The 21321-nt window shown below is 39.1% G+C and overlaps 1 protein-coding gene across 1 annotated transcript; it reads left to right on the top strand.

The window, feature by feature from the left end:
- Positions 1–2821: 2821 nt before the first annotated feature.
- On the top strand, positions 2822–16240 carry LAPTM4A (lysosomal protein transmembrane 4 alpha). Its single transcript, XM_083348942.1, has 7 exons — positions 2822–3071; positions 10943–11063; positions 11630–11706; positions 11793–11915; positions 12736–12831; positions 13307–13405; positions 15521–16240. The coding sequence occupies exons 1-7, from the start codon at positions 2973–2975 to the stop codon at positions 15593–15595; spliced, it is 690 nt and encodes a 229-aa protein (XP_083205068.1). The 5' UTR covers positions 2822–2972; the 3' UTR covers positions 15596–16240.
- Positions 16241–21321: the final 5081 nt, after the last annotated feature.

The raw sequence follows: 21321 nt of genomic DNA, 5'->3' as shown, positions 1-21321 counted from the left end.
GATCTAATTTTAACATAGTTTTAAGCATTGTATTATATTGGGCTTGATTTATTTAATTCTTTTAACTTCTTTTAACTTTTGTATTTATATTTTGATATTTATTGCCCTGTACACCGCCCTGAGTCCTTCGGGAGAAGGGCGGTATAAAAATTTAATAAATAAATAAATAAATATTTCTTGTGCATGCAGTTCACTACAGAAGCACTTCATAGCAGCCTCCTGAATCATGGCATTGCGGTTACCGTACAAAGGGTATTGGGAATACTTCTACTTGGGTTCTGTAGTCAGGAGACAGAATCCAGAGTTAGCATGAGCTGTTCATGATAACTGGCTGCAAGCAGGAGGAAGGATGCAACAGGACAGCTTATTTTATTGGCTTACTTATGGTCAAGCATCTTATTTTCTCTTCCTTCCTTTTAATTCCAGGTGGCAGAGAAACATGTCTTCGTTAATTTAGTTTGGCTCTCTATCTCTCACTGAAGGGTGCTCAATCAATGATTCAGCCAAGGTCTAATCCTTGTAGTTACATCTTGTGCTTATTTTCTCCCCATTCTTTCCCCATTTCTCTTCAATGGCAATGCGCTCGGAAGAGTCTACTTCTGCTTATGCCTGCCGAGACAATATCAGAGCCTGAGTGGTTCCACCAAAATTTTAAGTAGATGTAGCTCCCTGATGCCTCCAGAGTGTGCAGACAAGCAATTTAATAGCTTCCTGAAATTTATCTCCAAAAGTTTTACAAAGCCATAAACTTGAGAGTGTGGAGGGTATACGGGTGAGCATGCACAAAGATTTTAATGATTTTTTTTCTTTTGAGAACAATATAAAAATGTCTAGCTATAGAATTACTTTGGGAAAAGGAAAAAAAATAAAAGAACAAGGAAAGGCAACAATTAAACCCATAATTCAAAATGAAACAAATGTTACCCGCTTGACTAAATCCTTGGTTTTCAGAACAAATAGAGTTATATAATTGCAGGGGTGGGGGGAAGAGAGCCGGTTTGGCACCAGGCTTGAACCCAGGAGATGAGTTCTAATCTCACCTTAAGCATGAAAGCTGGCTGGGTGACTTTGGGCCAGTCAATCTCTCTCAGGCCAACCCTGTAAAAAAAATAGTAAAGCAGGATAAAATAAAAAATAAAAAAAATTGTTAGGACAGATCCTCTTGCTTTCCTGCTCTAATGCCAAGTGGACCTGCCCTCTTCTGGCTGCTTTTCCTTTTCAGAGCATTAAAAAAAATATTTAAGGGACAGCTCAGTGATTTGACTAAATATTTAGAAGCTGGATAGGATTGGATAGGATCGTGTGAAAGCAGCTGATGTCTGATACCTACACAGTGGTACCTTGGTACTCAACTGCTTTGAAACTCATCAAATTTGGTACTCGATACATTTTAAGGCAAAAAAATTGTCCCAGTACTCATTTTTGGTACTCAGTGCACAAGCTAGAACTTGGTGATGTGACTCACTATATTATTCCTTATGAGAAAAATCTGTTTGGTACTCATCGTTTTTTGGTACTCATTACACCTCCTGCAATCAATTAACGATGAGAGTTCTGCGAGTCCCTTGGACTGCAAGGCGATCAAACCGGTCAGTCCTAGAGGAGATCAACCCTGACTGCTCTTTAGAAGGCCAGATCCTGAAGCTAAAACTCAAATACTTTGGCCACCTAATGAGAAGGAAGGACTCACTGGAGAAGAGCCTAATGCTGGGAAAGATCGAGGGCAATAGAAGAAAGGGACGACAGAGAATGAGGTGGCTGGATGGAGTCATTGAAACAGTAGGCGTGAGCTTAGATGGACTCCAGAAGATGGTAGAGGACAGGAAGGCCTGGAGGAATATTGTCCAGAGGGTCGCGATGGGTCGGACACGACTTCGCAGCTAACAACTGTATTCGGAAAGAAGAGTTTGATTTATTCAGTCTTTTTAGCCTATTGCCCTAGGGGACGCTGTAGAGCCACATCAACACACAACTTTCTCTTTGCAGAGTTGGGAAAGTGCAGCGGCTGGAAGAAGATAGAAAAAAAAAAGTCTTCTATGGGTAAAATGCTTGGACATTAGTCTTCTGATGGCTCACACTTAAAACAGGTCCACGTTATAAAATGATCTGCACCCTTAAACATAACCCCCAGTTTCCAATAACGTTTTAGTTTTTGCAGGAATAGCAACTTAATGCCAGATGAAAAAGACATGGAAAAGAGAAACTTAATCATATTTTTTAAATAAGAGTTTGGGGTAATTTGTCCAGCTTCCGGAAGCACTGATTCGATTATATCAATCAAATAAAATCAATCAAATAGCATGATTTCCGGTAGCGTTCTTGCTGCGTCACCAGAGAAAGGTTAGCGTAACCACATGGCAGCAATTCCTAGATCGCCCGGAAGCTGAGATCTGGTAGCCCTAAGTTATAGACAAGCCAAAAGCAACGGCTTGAGTCAAGCCCAGACCACAAACGTGGAAGCTGTGGAGAGGCTCATCACGCAGACCATAAAGCAGCGTATCCTCCAGCCACATCCCAGGACCAGATCGCCCTATAGCAGGGGTCGGCAACCTCGGCTCTTTTATGACTCGTGGACTTCAACTCCCAGAATTCCTGAGACAGCATAGCTGGCTCAGGAATTCTGGGAGTTGAAGTCCACGAGTCATAAAAGAGCCGAGGTTGCCGACCCCTGCCCTATAGCTACGGATGAAGCACAGTGGGGGGGGGACTAAACAGATGGATGCTTTTTCATTGGCTGGCTACGGCGACAATAATCTTTTGTCCCGCCTTGCAAGTTGCGAGGGAACTTTTCTCCCCCCCCCCGCCGCCTCGTGCTTCCTTCTGCGTCGATTGATTGGTTAGAATTTCTGTGAGACGCAGGCGCCGACGCGGCCCTCGCGCTAACTGCGGAGGGGGAAAATCGTCTCATTCGGCGTTCAGTTGGAAGAGGAAGAGGAAGAGGTTTCGCCGCCGCCGCCCCTCCCAATAGAGCAATGACGTTCAAGCGGAGCCGAGATCGTTTCTACAGTACTCGCTGCTGTGGTTGTTGTCATGTCCGCACCGGTACTATCATTTTGGGGACCTGGTATATGGTAAGAGTAATATAACAGGAGAGGTTAGGGAGGGGAGGGGAGGGGGGAGTGTTTGGGGTTTTTTACGCATGCGCGGCTAAAATGAGGCTAAAGAGGGAAGAGGGGTGAGTCGCTGAGCTGCGTTTCCTATGACGCATGCGCTTCCTCCGGTTTTTTTTTTATTTTGGGGTGTTTTTTCCCCCGCACTTTTAGGGAGAAATTCCAGGCTTTCTATCAATAAGTTGGTAGAAATAGAGGGAGGCGGTTTTTTCTTAAAGTTGATGCTGAAGTGTTACCGTGTCAATTTTCAGTAGCCTGTTAAATATGTTTTAATTTTTAACTAGTTAATTTATTTTGGGGCTGTTATTTAATTCGTTTTTAATTTTTGTATTGTTGTTTTTTATTGTTGTAAGCCGCCCTGAGTCCTTTGGGAGATAGGGCGGCATATAAGTCCCAAAAATAAATAAATAAATAAATAAATAAATAAATAAACTTCCAGTATTACATTCAGCCCGGGAGGAGACACGAGGCTGGTTCCAGGCAGTAATAACTGCTTCCTTGAAGGATACCCATCTTCCCCGCTGCCTTGAAGGAGGCGGTGGTGAGACCCTTCCTCAAGAAGCCTGCCCTGGGCCGGCTGTTTTAATTAACTATCGTCTGGTTTCCAACCTCCGCTTTCTTGCGAAGGTGGTTGAGAGCATAGTGGCGCATCAGCTTCCTCTGTTCCTGGAGGAAACTGATTATCTGGATCCGTACCAATTGGGTTTCAGACCCGGGTACAGCATGGAGACGGCATTGGTCGCGCTGATGAATGATCTCTGGCGGGCTCGGGACAGGGGTTGTTCCTCTGTCCTAGTCCTATTAGATCTCTCAGCGGCTTTTGATACCATCGACCATGGTATCCTACTGCGGCGTCTCAGGGGGTTGGGAGTGGGAGGCACCGTTTTACGGTGGTTCTCCTATCTCCTGGGCTGCCCGCAGTCGGTGTTGACAGGGCAGAGATCCGCCCCGAGGCCTCTCGTTTATGGAGTTCCTCAGGGGTCGGTTCTCTCTCCCCTCCTGTTCAACATCTATATGAAGCTGCTGGGCGAGATCATTCGTGGTTTCGGGGTGGGGTGTCATCAATATGCTGATGATACCCAACTTTTTTTCTCCACCCCGAACCAACTTAGTGATGCCCTGCCATTATGTCCCATTGCCTGGAGGCGGTCCAGGTCTGGATGGGGAGAAACAAGCTTCGTCTCAATCCTGCCAAGACTATTGGCTGTGCATAATGGCATCTCGGATTAACCAGACTATTCCATCTTTAACGATGGGGAGTGAGGTGTTACCCCCCCCGTTGATAGGGCTCGCAAGTTGGGCGGCGTCCTGGATTCACGGCTCAATTTTGAAGATCACATAGTATCCGTGACCAGAGGGGCTTTTGCCCAGATTCACCTGGTGCGCCAGTTGCGACCCTATCTGGACTGAGATTCCCTATGCACAGTCACCCATGCACTCGTGACCTCCTGGTTGGACTACTGCAACGCTCTCTATATGGGGCTGCCCTCGAGGACCACTCAGAGGCTTCAGCTGGTGCAGAATGCTGCTGCACGAGTTGTGATGGGGGTTTCCCGATACTCCCATGTAACACCTCTACTCCGCAAGCTACATTGGCTTTCGGTTGCCTTCCAGGTGAGATTCAAGGTGCTGGTGATGACCTATAAAGCCCTAAATGGCTTGGGTCCGGGATATTTGAGGGAACACCTACTGCTGGCATCAAGTTCCCTTCGTCCTGTGCACTCCCACTTGGAGGGCCTTCTCAGGGTGCCGCCTGTAAAAGACTGCTGGCGGATAACACCCAGGGGGAGGGCCTTCTCAGTGGGTGCACCTGCCCTTTGGAACCAGCTGCCCGTGGAGCTTAGGACTGCCCCCAACCTTCGGTCATTCCGCCAGGACCTGAAGACCTGGCTCTTTGAGCTTTCTGGCCTAGGCTGAGAGGTTTTTTTTTCCCCCCTCAGGGATCAAATTTAATTATTTTAACTGTTTTTAACTCTTGTATTGTTTTAAAATACTTTATAAACTGCCCTGACTCCTACAAGAAAAGGGCGGTATATAAATTCAATAAACTTAAACATTCAGATGCTGCAAGTACTTCGGAGAAGGACACGGGATTACAGACTAACTGGACAGTGACTGTAAAGTTTTAACTCTGCTCTTGTATGAAAAGGGGAAGGTGAATTGTATGTGTGTGACTTGCAGGGAGATGCAGCAAGAATTGTGTATTTTGGGGAGTGGATTTTGAATTCAGTGAACTCCAGATGCCATTTCTTGCTTCTTGAACCACCTGTTCACCAATTTTGGAGTCTCTCTTGCCCCTGTCTTAATGCTGCTTACTTTCAAGTGCTGGATGATATAAAATGCTGTGATGAAAGCTTTATGTAGTTCAATATTCTGTTTCCCAGACAGGTTAATTAAATGCTTCTAGAAAACCTGTAGGTAGGAAGTGAACAGCCATCCTTCTCTGATGCTTCTCAACAACTCATATTTAGTGGCATGCTATCTCTGAATCTTAATATTCCAGGTGGTTTTTAGTATACGCTTACAAAAACTTGTTTGCCTCTCTTTAACATTTGGCTTATTGCTCCTTGCCACTTCTTGCTGCAAAAATTACCTACTTGGGAATATATTAAAAGGGGGGGTGCTTTAGTTAATGAAAATATACACGAAAAGAAACCATACAGGCAGTCCTTGCTTACCAGTGGTAATTGAGACCAGGAACTCCTCCACTAAGGCCCAGTGTCATGTGATTGCACCAGATTATGGCAGCAGTTCTGGCAGTCCCAGTTGGCATTACCATTGGCAATCTCCTGACATCTTCCCTATTGACTTTGTAGTGCCAATGGTGTTTTTTTTCTAAAGGCAATTTGACTTTGTTTTTCCTTAAAGACACTTCGCTTCTCATCCAAGAAGCTTCTTCAGTTCTGACTTCAGAAGTGAAGAAGCTTCTTGGATGAGAAACAAAATGTCTTCAAGGAAAAACAAAGTTCAGTTGCCTTTTGAAAAAGCATCTTTGGGACAACTATGATCTGGATGGGTGAGAATCTCCATAGATATTGACTTTGTATTGCTACTTATTGGTGTGTAGTTAACATTTAGGTTTATATTTAGGTATATACTGGGATGCTTTTTGTAAACAAAAATTAAGAGCTTATAAATAATGAGGCAAATCAATATAAGAATAAAACATTTCAAAAGATTGCTTTTTAAAATGGGCCTGAAATAAAGGAAAACAAATTGGCAACATATTTGCTAACCTAATATACTTCAGGACTGAAGTAGCAAGTCTAATTCTGGTTTATGAAATTCTAGGTGGGAGCACCTGGCTGATCATATTTGCGTTCAAGTTAACCAGGGTCAGGTTTGCTTAATACTTGGATGAGAGGTTATTGATAAGTACAAAATGGTAGGCTAGAATGGGAAGTTAAAAAAAATAAGTAGCAGAAAACCTAGAGTTTAGTTAAGAAAACTTCATGGATATTATTCATGAGGTCACCAGGACTCAAGCTCAACTGAAATTAGCTTTAATCTATGACCCTGCATGTGGTATATTTACATAAATTTGCATTGATTTTATTCCAGTTTATATGAGGAAAAGTTGATTTTAAGTTTTTTAAAAAGTATATATGGCAAAGTGATAATGAAATATAATTTTATAATAAGTTTTGCACATAATTAAGTTTATAAATTATATCATGATTTATAATTCTGTGGACTCACAACAGACTGACAGTTCTTGGAGGAAGTTGAATGAAAGGAAGCTGAATCAATTTTCAGTATAACTACTTTTCCTTCATAAGAACAATTTAAAAGCTTTGTTTAGAAGTTAGTGTTGGCCTGTATTCAGCTTAATACCTTATGTTCCCTTTTCTTTAGTAGGGGTTTGGATTTACATACTGACTAGGAGGAGCTATTTAGGCAGTGGAACAATTCCCATGCAGCAGATTTCTGAATTGCTTTTGTATTCCCCTAGTTAGTATGTCTGAAAGATAAAATCTTACTACAGCAGCTAATCATCTATGAATTCCTAAATGTTTAATCCATTGACTAGTACTAGTTCCTGTGAGATCCACATAGTCCATCTTGCTACTCTTCCAAATTTAGTGCAACAGAGACCAAGAGACCCTAAACAGGGGTCTTCAAACCTGGCCCTTTTATGACTTGTGGGCTTCAACTCCCAGAATTCCTCAGCCAGCGTGCCTGTCTGAGGAATTCTGGGAGTTGAAGTCCACAAGTCATAAAAGGGCCAAGTTTGAAGACCCCTGTCCTAGAAATTTGTGCTGCTTCAGAGATCTTCATTAGCTGTTCCATTTCAGTCCTATTGATAATAGAATCTGAAGAGAGTTCATCCTTGCAATAGTTCTTACAGACTAGAAGAAAAGTAAAAAACAGCTCTATAGATTAAACAGATGCATAAAGAACTATATTATTTTAAAATGAGTAGTCCTTATGGTATCAAAATGGATATATTGAACACATCTGAATGAGTTATCTGTGATACTTTCAGTGATTAAGCTGACAGCTTCCCACAAGGATGAAAATAGCTGTAGGAAAGTTTGAAATCAATTTTTGTTCTCATTCTTTGTTTTAGTTTGGTGATCACTTTTACATCAGGAGAAGAATTTATAATTGTCCAAATTTGAATCTGTGGTCTGTGTAGATCAGGGGTGTCAAACTGTCGGCCCTTGGGCTGGATGCGTCACACGGAAACCACACCTACCCTATTGCCGGCAATGGCAAAACTTGTCATGTGATGTCACGACATGTCTGGTGTAGATAAAGCTTTGTATTCTCTTTAATACAAAGACTAAAATACTGGTATTATGTGCCATTCTTGTAGATTACTAAATTAACTAAAGGTAAAACATTTAATTGCTATGAATACAAACTTTAGATAGTATTCTGTCTAGAATTTCATTCCTGAGCAATAGATTTTCCTATTTATAGAAAAACCTCTATATAGTACATGGAAAGGCAGTTCTAAAATACTGCAGTATCAAAAATTTTAAATGTAATTAAATTTTAAATCTTTTCTCTAAACTCTGTTTCAGAAAACTCTAGTCTGCTTTTGTATTTGTTATAGTTTGAATCACTGCAAGTAAGGTTATACTAAATGGAAATTTTGTAATACAAAATTTTTATTTAGATTTCTTTTCCATGTGGAGATTCAATACTTCTGTATTATGTGGTAGTGTTGGCTACGAAGATTGTTGCAGGTCTTATGTAATTGGGTTTAATTACAGTATTTTAAACAAATGTTTTAGTACTTGACAATTTTTGAACATTTCCTGAATATATTTAATGTCTTTGCTTACAATCCTAATGTAATAAATTCAGTGATGTTTATATAATAATGAAGAAAGAGAATGAGCATTTTAAAGCTATTAGCTTTCCATCCCTCAGGACAAAATAGTCTTTAAGTAGCTTTATAGTGGCAGCTGAAAAATGAAAAAAAAATTAATCTATGATCTTTTGTCTTGATCTGGGAAGTTGTAATAACAAATGAGAGATATCTCTGATAGATAAAATGTGGAGAGAAGAGTTCATTGGTTGCTGGTAATACACATCACATAATACTTTCATGAGGCATTTTTGTTTGTGTTACAGATTATAATAAAATCTTTAAGCTTAAATTAAGCTAACTAAATCTTAATTAAATGCTGTAAAAGAATCCTGTAGACTATTATAAAACCATGTGTCATGTCTTTATGCAATCACTTCTCAATTATATGTTCTGAAAAATTTGGCTTTATCATTTCTAGAATATATTGTATTCTGTACGTGTGGACTAAACTAAATCCTTTGAATTTTCTATGGAATATGTTTAAAAAATTATCCATATTGACTTTTGAAAGCTTACCTTTAATTTTAAAACAATTGAAATTTACAGGAAGGGAGAGAAGTTAACAATGACAATTTTTTCAAAATTTTAAATGTTGGGTATGTTACTATTTTTGCATGGATTGCAAGAACGAGAAAATTTTGCTCTTTTTTAAAGCTGTTGATGTAAATATTACTTTATCATATTTGGTTTGAAAATACAATTCAAATAACTCCTATTGCAAGAGTTACCTGCAAATCTCTTTTTGCTTAGTGTATTACTTTTAATTTTCTTTACCTTAAACAGCATAAATGCAAATTTATAGCTATGATGGGTTGCATTTTTATGATTGCTAGCTGCTTTGAGCCCTTCATGAAACAAGGGCTGCAGGACCAAGGCACTGATAAAAAGTTAAGAAGGTCGTTCCCACGGATTGGCAATGACTTCTTTTTTCTTTTCTTTTTTCATCCTGTGTTTACGGAATTAATTTTTAGGGTTTTTTTATTTTTAAAGTATATTTAGGATTATTGAGGGATTCCTCTACAGTTTCCATGAATTTCTTTTCTCAGGATTGTAAATAATTGTGCTACTTGATTTGCAGCCATTCTAATCTGATCTTTGCCAAAGCCACAGTGGAATTTAGGCACAACATATTAATCACAGTCCAATTTTATTTATATTTAATACAGTAAAAGGGGTATGATGTTATTTTAAATATGCATGTATTATACATAGGATGGCATGGTAATTTAAAATCTCAGTAAATCCCCTCTTCTAAGTGATCCCCAATAAAAGATAATTAGACCATATGATTTTCATTGTTGTTGATACTGGAGTGTTTTATGAGGGGGCTGTGGCTGGCTGAATCCCAGCAGAATCCTTTTCCCTCCATCAGCTTGATTGAAATAGTAACTGGGAAAAAAGGGTAGATGATCTTAATTGATTTAATGAGGCGGGGCAAGTGAACACAGGAAGAACACATGATTTGGAAAAGAGACTCCCTGTCTTTTCCATATTATACAGGTAATACACATTAATATGTTAAGTCATCAGTCCTGATATTACCTTTTGTTGTTTTGGGTGCCTTTGAGTCATTGTTGACTTTGGACAACTGTTCCACTGTAGTTTTTTTTTGATAAGGTTCTTCAGAAGTGGTTTGCCATTGCCTGCTCCCTAGGGCTGTCAAAGAGTGATTGGCCTAAGGCAGGGGTGTCAAACTCAATTTCATTGAGGGCCGCATCAGCATTGCGGTTGCCCTCAAGGGGCCGGGTGGGTATGGCCACGGTGGGCGTGGCCTACTGGGTGGGCATGGCTAGAGTACGTATGGCCTACTGGGTGGGCATGGCCAGCTCTACATCCTTCGCATCAAGGGTGCCTATGGGGGCCTGGGCAGCAGTGGGACAGATCTGAGGGTCTCTGGCAGAAGGAGGGTCTCTGGGCCAGGGCCAAGGCAGTGGGGGCCATTCCCTCACTGTTTCCAGGATGGCTTCGTGGGCCACATGAAACCACTTCACGGGCCGGATCTGGCCCCCCGGGCCTTGTGTTTGACATGTCTGGCCTAAGGTGACCTAACTAGCTTTATGCCTAAGGCAGGACTAGAAATGTCTCCTAGTTTCTACCCTTATCCCTTAACTGCTGCACCAGACAGGCTCTGAGTTGATATTGCCTTAGCCTTTCCTTCCTTCCCTCTCTCCCTCCCTTTGAATAAACAAGTCCACTAAGGAATAAGGTTTTTTCCATCTTCAGCAAAAGCTATGTTTACTGTGGTCTCTGAAAAGGGGCCTGTATGGTCTCTACTGCAGTCTCTGTGTATGTATAGAAAAGTTAGTAAATGCATCATTTGACAATGCACATTTACAACTATTCTTGCAATCAACAGAATCTTAAAGCTTGAACTATGTTATAAGAGGAAATATGCCGGCTGGAATTCTGAACTTTTTTAACTTAAACATTGAACTGTCTTAAACTAACAATAGTTTGTTTTATTTATAAATAAATCTAAAGGATTTATATGTATATGTATATTTTGCAGGTGGTGAATTTGTTGATGGGTATTTTACTGACAGTTGAAGTGACTCATCCCAATACTGTGTCATCTGTAGATATCCAGTATGAGGTTATTGGAAACTATTATTCCTCTGAGAGGGTTGCTGGTAGGTATACGTTTTAAAGGAGTAACATTTGACTATTTCAAGATATATGTATTAGGAAAAAGTACTTAAAATAGTCCAGCAATTTTTACATTTGTGAGGTAAAACCAAGGAAACATCTTGGTTGTGGTTTGGCTTACTGGTAAAACCATAATTTGAGTATGTCATTTAACCATTGCTTGCTAGTAGAAAGGGTCATTTCCAGTGCCAGATAACAATGCAAAAATTGAAATAATTTCTATAATGCCAACTCCTGCCTGTACAACTGCGATACAGGTGGTCCTCACTTAATGACTATTTGTTCAATGACTTTATGAAGTTACAATGGCACTGAATGAATGGCAGTTACGACTGGTCCCTGAAGTGAAGACCGTTGCAGCAAAATTCAGTTTTTTTAACGACATCCCAATACTAACCAGTGCACCAAATCCTTACAATCGCTAGTTCTTATTCTAGTTCATTTAATTGCTGAATTAGATGTATCATTGCATTCCGCTAGCATGCAATGCAGGTGGTTTTCAATTTGTTTTTATTGCTAAAGGAATTTTTAATATTTTTCCCCCCACCAGAAAATGCCTGCGTTCTCTTTGCCATCTCGCTCCTCATGTTTACAATCAGTGCTATGTTGGTGTATGGAGCAATTACTGTAAGTTTTACTTGAATGATTCTAATTTCTCATTATTGGTTTTCCTCTTCAAAGAGTAAGATGTTATTCTCGTTTTGCATTTTTAGCATCGTGTCAGTTGGCTGATTCCATTCTTTTGTTACCAACTCTTTGACTTTGTTCTCGGCTGTCTCATGGCTATAAGTTCTCTGACTTATTTGCCAAGGATAAAAGAGTACCTGGATCAACTAGTAAGTGTCCATGACAATAATTTTAACTGAGTGATAGGAGGCATTGTAGTGAGTTATGCACAATTCATAAGCTTAACAAGATCACATGTACTGGATGAGATAAAGGATATGTGGCATTCTTAGCTCTTAATCCCACTACATCTTACATTTTTAGAATTTCTTCTCTTTGAAACTAGCCAGGAGAATTAGTTGTCCTAACTCCAGGCTGGCAGAGATGGCAGACCCAGTCTGTACTCCTTGGGGAAGTAGAGACCTCCATAGAAAGTTTTTCTCTAGATGCAGGTGACATCTATTCCTGGCAGAAATACCAGTTATGGTAAATATGCACCCACAGAATGTTCTACTGGTATGCCTGAGATTTCTGGGAAATATGAGGTCTTTAAAATGGAGGATCTTGCTGTTGTAGAGGCAGTTGTGCTGCATAATTGAAACTTTAAAGAATATCTCTGTCTGTATAAGTTGTGTCTTGAAATCTGAGAGAAATATCCGTTTCTTTAACTGGAACAAACATTTTTTTGGGATCCTCATAGTTCACGGCCTCTGCTTCACTGCTGCTTCTTCTTTCCAGATGAGGTTATGCCATATTGAGCTCTGTGACCTCAGTTAAATCTGCCTCCTGGGGTTTAAAGATGAGGAATTCTTGTAACAGTTGCAAGCTGTGATGATAGTGTGCAGAAATGTTCCTCTGCCTCCATCTGCTTTGCTTCACAACAAAATAGCGTTTTTTGTTTTGGACTGATTTTCACAGGTTTTTCTGGATATCCAAGAACCTGATAGTGATATCTTTTTGTAATACTTTATTACTGTTCCTTTTTTCTAGCCAGAATTCCCGTACAAAGATGACCTCCTTGCTCTTGATTCAAGCTGTCTTCTGTTCTTTGTCCTATTGTTCTTTGTTTGGATCATTATTGTAAAGGTCAGTTTGGGGATGTTTTAAAGTGAACCTCTTTTAAAGGGATATGAATTTCTTATCCATGTCTTAGTAATTAAAATTAAAGCATATGATTTGAGTTTCTTGGCTATTCTTCCTGTTCACTTGTCGGAGTGGTTGTTTAGTTCTCTTCCCTGTAGTTCTTTAACTCTACTGTGAGTTCAGTTATGATTGGTTAAATGTTTCTGTTCACTCTTTCACATATTTATTTTATTTATAGCCACTGTTTTGTCTTCCACATAGACATTATGCCAGTGGTGGCATTTTTTCCCCCAGCTAAGCTGAAGGTATTAAGATATTTTCTGATGTATTTGGAGGATCTTGAACTGCTACCAATTTAGGGTGGCACTGATTTGAATAGAGTAGAAAAAGGTTATTTATATTGTCAAATAGTTATATATTTTGTGCCTCTGAAGATGCTGTAATTCACAAATCTTCTGCTCTTTTTTTCCCCTTGCAGGCCTATCTAATTAATTGTGTCTGGAACTGTTATAAATATATTTGCAATAGAAATGTGCCTGAAATAGCTGTCTACCCAGCATTTGAAGCACCCCCACAGGTAAATGATTTATGAAATTAAACTAAGCTAATTTCTAATTTTAATCATTAGGACTATGATTATGGATATGTATTTCATCTGAACCAGCTTCATTTCTAATATACATTTTAATATATACTGCTCAAAAATGAACACTTAAACAACACAATGTACTGTATTTAATAGTAGGATGTCTTATTTTCTGTTCCCTTTATTTTTTTGAGCAGTATACATTCATTTCTAATATATACTTTAATATACATTCATTTCTAATACACACTCAAAGAGTTGCGTACATGAGATGGGCAATCATAATACATTTATCCATGTTATGCAATTATACAATTATCCTTTAATGGATAAATGCAAATTTATCCTTTAAAGCTTCCAGTTGGACATTTTAACCCAGATTTCCTTAGTTTGAATTTCAATCTTGGGTGACTTTGACATATTTTATTGGACATATAAAGGTGGTTTACAATTGTCTGGGGGTTTTTAATCTGTATCCTGAGTATTTCCTAGTTGTCTTCCATCCAAATCCTAATCAAGCTCAGTAATTTAGCATCTGTCCTCTATTTTGAGCTTTACATACAATTAACCAGAACAGGATTATTAATTCAAATTTAGTAGAATGGCTCAGCCTGTAAGATGGCAGGTTAAAAGGTGTTCAACCACGTCTCCCAGAATTGCTGTGAATTTTCACATCTTGGCCTCTTGCTTGGTGGGGAAGCAGCTTGGTGGTTTGCACTGCCATTGTCTGTCTTCCTCATCTGACATCCTCATTGCTCATATCAATATGTCCGTGAGAGAGGATTTTCGCATGTTCTGATGATAAAAAAAAGTTCAAAAAGTGTAGTAATTTCAATCATGTGTATTCCTAGTTATATAGCTTAGCCTCTGTGTGACCAGAAGAATCGGTCTTTCCTTCCCTCCTTGGGAGATAGACCAATCTTGCTGCAAATAAACAAAAACTTTAGTTTAAAATAAAGATGAAATATAAAGATCATTTTAAAACCTTTAAGTAGAAAAAAAGAGAATAAATTCTAGACCAGTTCAGTGCTGCAAAAAAGCTTCTTGAGAGAACCATGCCAAAAAATGTGATCTGGGCAAATCACAAAGTGTCAGAAGTATGCTACAAATGGCCTGTCTGGTCAAAATGAGACTGGATAGATATTTCAAATTGATATTTAAAGCTTACAGGAAAATGTGATTTTCAAATGGATAAAAAGCTGTAAGGGGTTTTTTTCCCCCCCAAAGAAAATAAAAGGGTTGGGTTAACAATAAAGATGAATTGGGAAACTTATGCAAATTTCTGGATTAAATCTTTTATCTCTTTTTAATGAAACTAAAGAAAAAACAGTTTTCTGCTTCAAGATTCCTGGGTTGCTTCTGCTTCTTGGGAGCTCCTGAATTGCTTTCCTCAGAAGCTCTTGGGGAGATGGAAGCCCCTGTCCCCTTCCTCTGTCTTTTTTTTTCCTCCTCCTCCAGTTTCCCATGCTTTTAAAATGACCGTCGTTTTTTCCCCCGCTATAGCTTCAGCAGAAGAAGGTTGCTCTGCATGTGAGGCAGAGGCATATCTCACTCAAGGGTATATGTGTTCTGTCTAAGCCTGTAATCAGCATAGAGGGAGTGTCTGCTGTGAATGTTTGAGCTTGTTAACTGGCGAGGAAGCTACATTTGCCACAAGAGAGAGACATCAAGGCATCTCTTTTAAAAAAAAGAAAATGTTTAGAAGTGCAACTGAAATACACATATGCTCCAGAGCAATGCATTTATTTGAAATTCACCAATGAGATGAAGTTCTTTCAATTCTGTACAGTTTTGGGAGCTATTTCAATTGTAATCTGTGCTTACCACTACTCAAGACGGTTGTTGGCAATAGAAAAACACTTGGGTTCTAACTCATACTGCGTATACATAAAAGCACCGATTTGGAATAACAAAGCAATTCATTCAGTAGTTTAATATTAGTTTTAATTTAATTTCTGGAGGCAATTTGCTGCTGAGAAAAGACTGTTACTGAAACATTTTATGAGATACCATGAAAATGGTTTATTACTATTACAAATATTTTAGTTAATGGTATATTGGGTCAATCAATAAAATAACTAATAATCTGTTTTTTTTCTCTTACAGTATGTTTTGCCATCTTATGAAATGGCGGTGAAAATGCCAGAAAAGGAACCGCCACCTCCTTACATTCCTGCCTGAAGCAGCCAAATTTCTAGCAAAATAACACTATACCTTCATTTTTTATATTGTACGATTGCTTAAATATTCAGGGTTTTAGGAGCAACCGTGTGAGGTTAAGAGGCATTTGATATAATCTTAGTAAACAAAGTTCATAAGGAGTGATTTTTCTTCCCTGTTGCTAGCTTTAATTTTATTGATCTTCTTAATTCTTGCTGTTTGGCTTTATTTTTCAATTTCTGCTTCTGGATACAACTCCAATTCTGTGGATTTGTAATTTCGTTTTGCTTCAAGAAACGTTTATTAAGTTAAGCAAGTTCTGGATATTACACATTTAGAAAATCAAGCATCTTGCAAGTATAGATTAGTTCTGAAGAACAATCATATCAATAGCAAGATTTTTTTTCTTTTTTTTAGTGTGGGAAAATTAGTTCCTGTGTGGTGCACTATTGCATATATGTATTTACCTGTATTATGTTAGTTTTTACTGTGTTATCCCTATGCCTTGAAACAATATTTTGGAAGTTGGAATTTTAATAGTTTGACATTTTTTGTCATATTGGTATGAATGCCAGAAAAGGACACTACTTTTGTCATTTGCTTGCTTCAAATCTGTATGTATTTTCATCTTTGTTTATAAAAGATGCTTTAATAAATCTTTAAGAAAATAATTTGAGGGATTGTTTATGGTACATACTATAGTCATCTGGGTTAATTACTTTTTACATTTTTGTTGAAGTAACAGTTCAGTCAAGACCTGAAATACAATTATAAAACTTAGTGAACTGACCTTTCTGTTGCGATGAGCGACTGATCAGGGTTCTGGCCTCAACTCTTAGAGCCCCGTAACAGGGGTGAGAATTTAGAGGGACCCTCGCAAGGGTGAACACCTTGAATATGGAAGGATCTTGCCCTTTGTCACCGACCCAGTGTGCCGGAAGTTCCGACGGTCACACTTGGGAACTGCGATGATTTAAAGGCAGAGTCCTAGGGCAAACTGAGGCACCAACACAAGTTTGCTCAAGGTGAGGGAGCACGGAAGTGCCCGGGGTGGATGGTGTGCCCCCTGAACAGCTCCACAAACCCTCCTTTTATTAGGCTGTTTCATTTGGGAGGGGGAAAGTACACATGAGGAATTAACATAAAGGAAAACATAACTCATTGCATACATCTGCTAATGAACATATGTGAGGTCAAAGGAAAACATAACTCATTGCATACATCTGCTAATGAACATATGTGAGGTCAAAGGAAACAATAAAACATAGTTTATGCTAACAGAGAACTGATAATGAAGGTAAAGGCCATTACAGGAAACAATAATGCATAGCTATTTTATACAAATGTTGACAAGGGTTGTAAAGCAAGGACAAATACAGGAGACAGGTCTTGTTATAAATGAAGCAGGGGGCATAGGTTTATCACAGGAATGCAGACTTCATAATTATAATTGGGGAAAGGCAGAGGTATTATCTTGAAGCAAGGACAATTACAGGAGACAGGAAGCCATATCATAAAACAAGTCTTAGTGTAAAGAGATTTATCACTACAACTCAAGAATGCAAAACTGTATAACTTTTAATATAGAAATTAAAAGGGTCTTTTGTAGGTAGAGGAAAGCAGATTTTACACTTGCAGAAATATTATCACTGGAGACAGGAAGGGAGAACCTTGTAATTTTTAATATAGGAATAAAAAAGGTCTTTTGTAGGTCTGGGATATCTACAACTCCTCTTTTTCTGTTTTTAAAGCCAATTACTGAGAAGGCCCCTCAAAATCCAGAACTTTCTCTTCTAGGATACTTGCGCTGGAAAAAGAGAAATCCTCCGATACCTCCTGAGCCTGCGTCAATGTTCTTTTCAAAGAGTGTTGGTGTGAGGGTGCATCAGTCTCTGGGTCAGAAGTGAATTCTAAAAGAGGATGTTTGTATTCACTGTCAACAGTGTTTTTCATCAACAGAATGTCATCGCTAATGCTGCTCAACCTTCGTTGTAGAAAATTTAAAAGTTTACCCATGATACATGGGCCAATTGCACATGCAAGTAGTAATAAAATTAAAGGACCAGCTATAGCTGAGAAAAGGGTGGTCAGCCAGGGAGAAAAGTTAAACATTCCTTGATACCAAGTATGATGCTGGGAGCGTTCCCCTTCTCTGTCTTTCAATCGTTTGTTTAATTCTGCCATGGAGTCAAGCACAATCAAAGAAATACTGTTAGTAATACTTCTGATAAAAATAGGCAAGACACAAGGTAAAATAATACATCCTAATACAATCATACTAATAAAAGCTACAATAGCTTGTAAACCAGATAATTTGGGAAACCAGGAGCTAAGTAATTCCTGAAAGTTGAAACCATTTCAAGTTTGGACAGGAACATGAGCTACAGAGTTCACATAGATGATGATGGTAGACTCGTTGTTAACACCAGGTTGTTCCTTCTGGGTCCATGCGATGGGCAAAAACAGTGTGAAAAGAGTCATTTTTGACTGGAACCAATGTCAAAGGTGTGAGAGAACAGGATGGGATAGCTGGTGAAGTGGAGTTGACGTCTGGGGTAAGCTTTCAGATGGAATTGTGTTTTAGTGGCAACAGTCAGTGGTGTTAAAGCTGAAAAAAGTCACAAACCATGCTGTCATCTTTAATGGGTTCTGCAGTTGTGTTTGTGGAGGCATGATACGGATGAACATGGCGACCAGGGATCCACAGCACTTTGTCTGGCAGTTGAGCAGCTGCGTAGCCTCTTCCCCAAGTGAGAAGGTCTGTAGGGCCTTTCCAAGTTAGGTCTGGAAGTTGGCGATACCACACCTGTGGCTTAGGGAGATCTGAAGAAGAAGAAGAAGAAAAATGCTGCTCTGCAGCTGTGGTTAAGAGATGGCCAGTGAAGTTTGAAAAGTTCAGAGTGTAGAGGCAAAGATTAAGACTTTCTTGCATTGCTGGGAGGTTGGGGTTTCGTTTTCCCCTGTTCTGATTTTTATAGTGATCTAAAGCATGTTTCAAGGTTTGGTTAACCCTTTCCACCAAGGCTTGGCCTTGGCTATTATATGGAATTCCGAATTTGTGTGTTATTTGCCAATGATGACAAAATTTTGCCATGGCTTGACTGCTGTAGGCAGGGCCATTATCTGGTTTGAGTTCTTTTGGACATCCCAGCACTGCAAAGGTCCGAATACAATGATTGATTACATGTTTGGTGGCTTCTCCCCTTAGGGGGGTGGCCATGATGAGCCAAACTGCTTTTGCAAAGCTTTGGAATTTTGATGAAAATATGAATGACTTTCCCAGGGGGTGAGGGGTTGCAAAGAACAGGCTGAAGGTCCGGAGGCAGCCTGATCTGGAACATTGTTTCCCTCTTGCAAAAAACCTGGAAAAGGCTGATGACTACGAATGTGAGCAACAAAAATAGGATGTTGGCGTTCAAAAAGCAAATTTTGCAAGGTTAAAAAAAGTTGTAACAAATCTGGTTGAATGGAGGGGGATAAATAAGATCCATAAATCACTTGAATTGTGTGATAAACATAAAAGCTATCCACAATAAGATTCAAAGGTTGAAAGGAAAAAAGTTGACAAGCAAAAATTGAAGCAGCCAGTTCAGCTTTTTGAGCTGACCGCTGGCGTGTTGTTTGCTTGGTTAGTGCGAACAATTTGCATTGCAAACGATAATCGGGTGGTGGGTGGCAAGAAACCTTGCCATGCCAATCAGCTAAGGAAAATTGCAATTCACTCGAGGTTTGAAAAAATGAGTCCCAAATTTGCAAAGACATAGGCACAAAAAGAGTGTCTATCTCCAGCCCAATCAAGGCTTTCGTTCGGTGACAGATTTTAAAAATCAATTGAGCTAATTGTGCTTCTCTGGTTAAAATAGAAACTTTGGGCGTGTGGGATAAATGAATCCACTCAAAATTTTCAATTGGTTAGCACGTTGAACAATAGCAACAATAAATAGTCCAGGCGTGTTTAAAATAATAGCAGCAAAAGGAACATCTGACTCCCATCATGCAACATCCACCTCTCACTTTCTTGTACTTCCCATGTTTCTCCCTATCCATATTTCTATAGTACATTCTTGTTCCTTCAGCATTCTAAGGGTTGTGTTAAGGCATACAATTCATGCATGCAATTCACAAATCTGTGCAAACCAACTTAAAAACCACTTTTCTGTTTCTCCCTTCTATTATCTATTCATTCACTGCCCTTCTGCCATTCTGGCCTAACTTCTGTCTTTTCTGCTTCCAGCTTCTATCAACTTTTGCATGAGCCAACTGTTTCCCTTAGCTATTAATCAATCCTCTACATTAATCATATTTGGAGTCAGTGTATATGTTCCTCCTTTCCTGTATTAACAATCTCAGAGCCTGTTGTAAGGTATAAAATCCACAGGCTAGTGCTGATTAAGGGAGGGAAATTCTCCCAGATATCACCTTCTATCAATGTGTCCTGCACACAAAAACATCAAAAACAAGAAAACAAAAACAAAAAACAACTCCACAAAAAGACCAGAGTAATGTCTTTTGGGTGATGTTTAACTAAAACTCAAAGAATTCAAAAAACTTGTCCAACAAAGAATCTCTCCTCTTTCGAGTAAAAAAAATTGCAAGCTGAAACTGCAAGAGTGGGCATCAAGTTTCACATCCACCCCCCTTTCTCAGACTGGAATTCTAAGCAGAGAAAAAAAAATGGTTAAAAGGACCAGCCACCCCCCCTCCTTCTGGCTGTCTCTCCCTTTCTCATTCTTAAAGTAACAGAGCGAGGTTGGGGGGGAGTAAAAGAAACTTTTCAAAAATCTCACCACCAAAAAAATAAAAAATAAAAATAGTTTGCTCTCCTTTACATGCATTTTCTCTCACACATCATCCATGGCTTTTACAACAATAAAATCTGTAGTTTACTGTTCCTTTCACAGCTTGGGACGGGGTGGGGGGTGGTAGCTGGGCTTTACATATCAGCAAATTAACTCATTCACTTCCATTCTGACTGCTTGCATAAACAATTTCACATACAAAAATTTCATTTCATACTTTCTCCAGACAAACCATACATTACAAAAATTCCATTTCATACTTTCTCCAGACAAACCATACATTATTAAATAAGGCCTTTTTGTTTGGTGTTATCAGAGAGGATTTTGACCCTCTTCCAAGTCTTGGAAATAACACAGAACAACACAGACAGACATATATACACAGATACTATTAAAACAACATTTATTTAGACATATGGCTTGTCCTACGAGAGGTGAGAAAAATCATGAGTTGATTCCAACCGAACATGGTTTCTATAGGGCCCTTTAACCATCTCCTATTTTTCCCACCATTCCAAGTCCAAGCTTAATGTTCCAAATGTCCATATATATATACATATATATATATATACATACACATAAAACAAAACAAAACACACATATCAATTTGGGGTTTAAGGCCAAAACAATAGTCCAAAAAGCTAGATTAAAAGAAAAAGATAGAAGAAAAACTTGATTTTATTTCTTTGATTTTTCTTTTCTTTAGGTTTACAACAACAACTACTTTCCTATTCTTTGATTTGGTAGACCAGAATTGTCAAATTAGTTTGGCTGGGAGCCTACAATGGGAAGCTAGACCCCAGAAAACTCCAGGCAGTTGAATTCAACAGGCGCGCCCCTGGACTTTACTGAGAACAGCTCGCCCCAAGAGGCTCTTTCAAGCCCCACATAAGCCAATTTTAACAGGAGTTCATTTTGGGCATATTCATTGTCTATTTGCCTTGTTTT

The sequence above is a fragment of the Vipera ursinii genome (genome assembly GCF_947247035.1).
Source record: "Vipera ursinii genome assembly, chromosome: 1".
In the NCBI taxonomy this organism is placed as follows: Eukaryota; Metazoa; Chordata; class Lepidosauria; order Squamata; family Viperidae; genus Vipera; species Vipera ursinii.
This window is presented reverse-complemented; position numbering and strand designations above follow the sequence as displayed.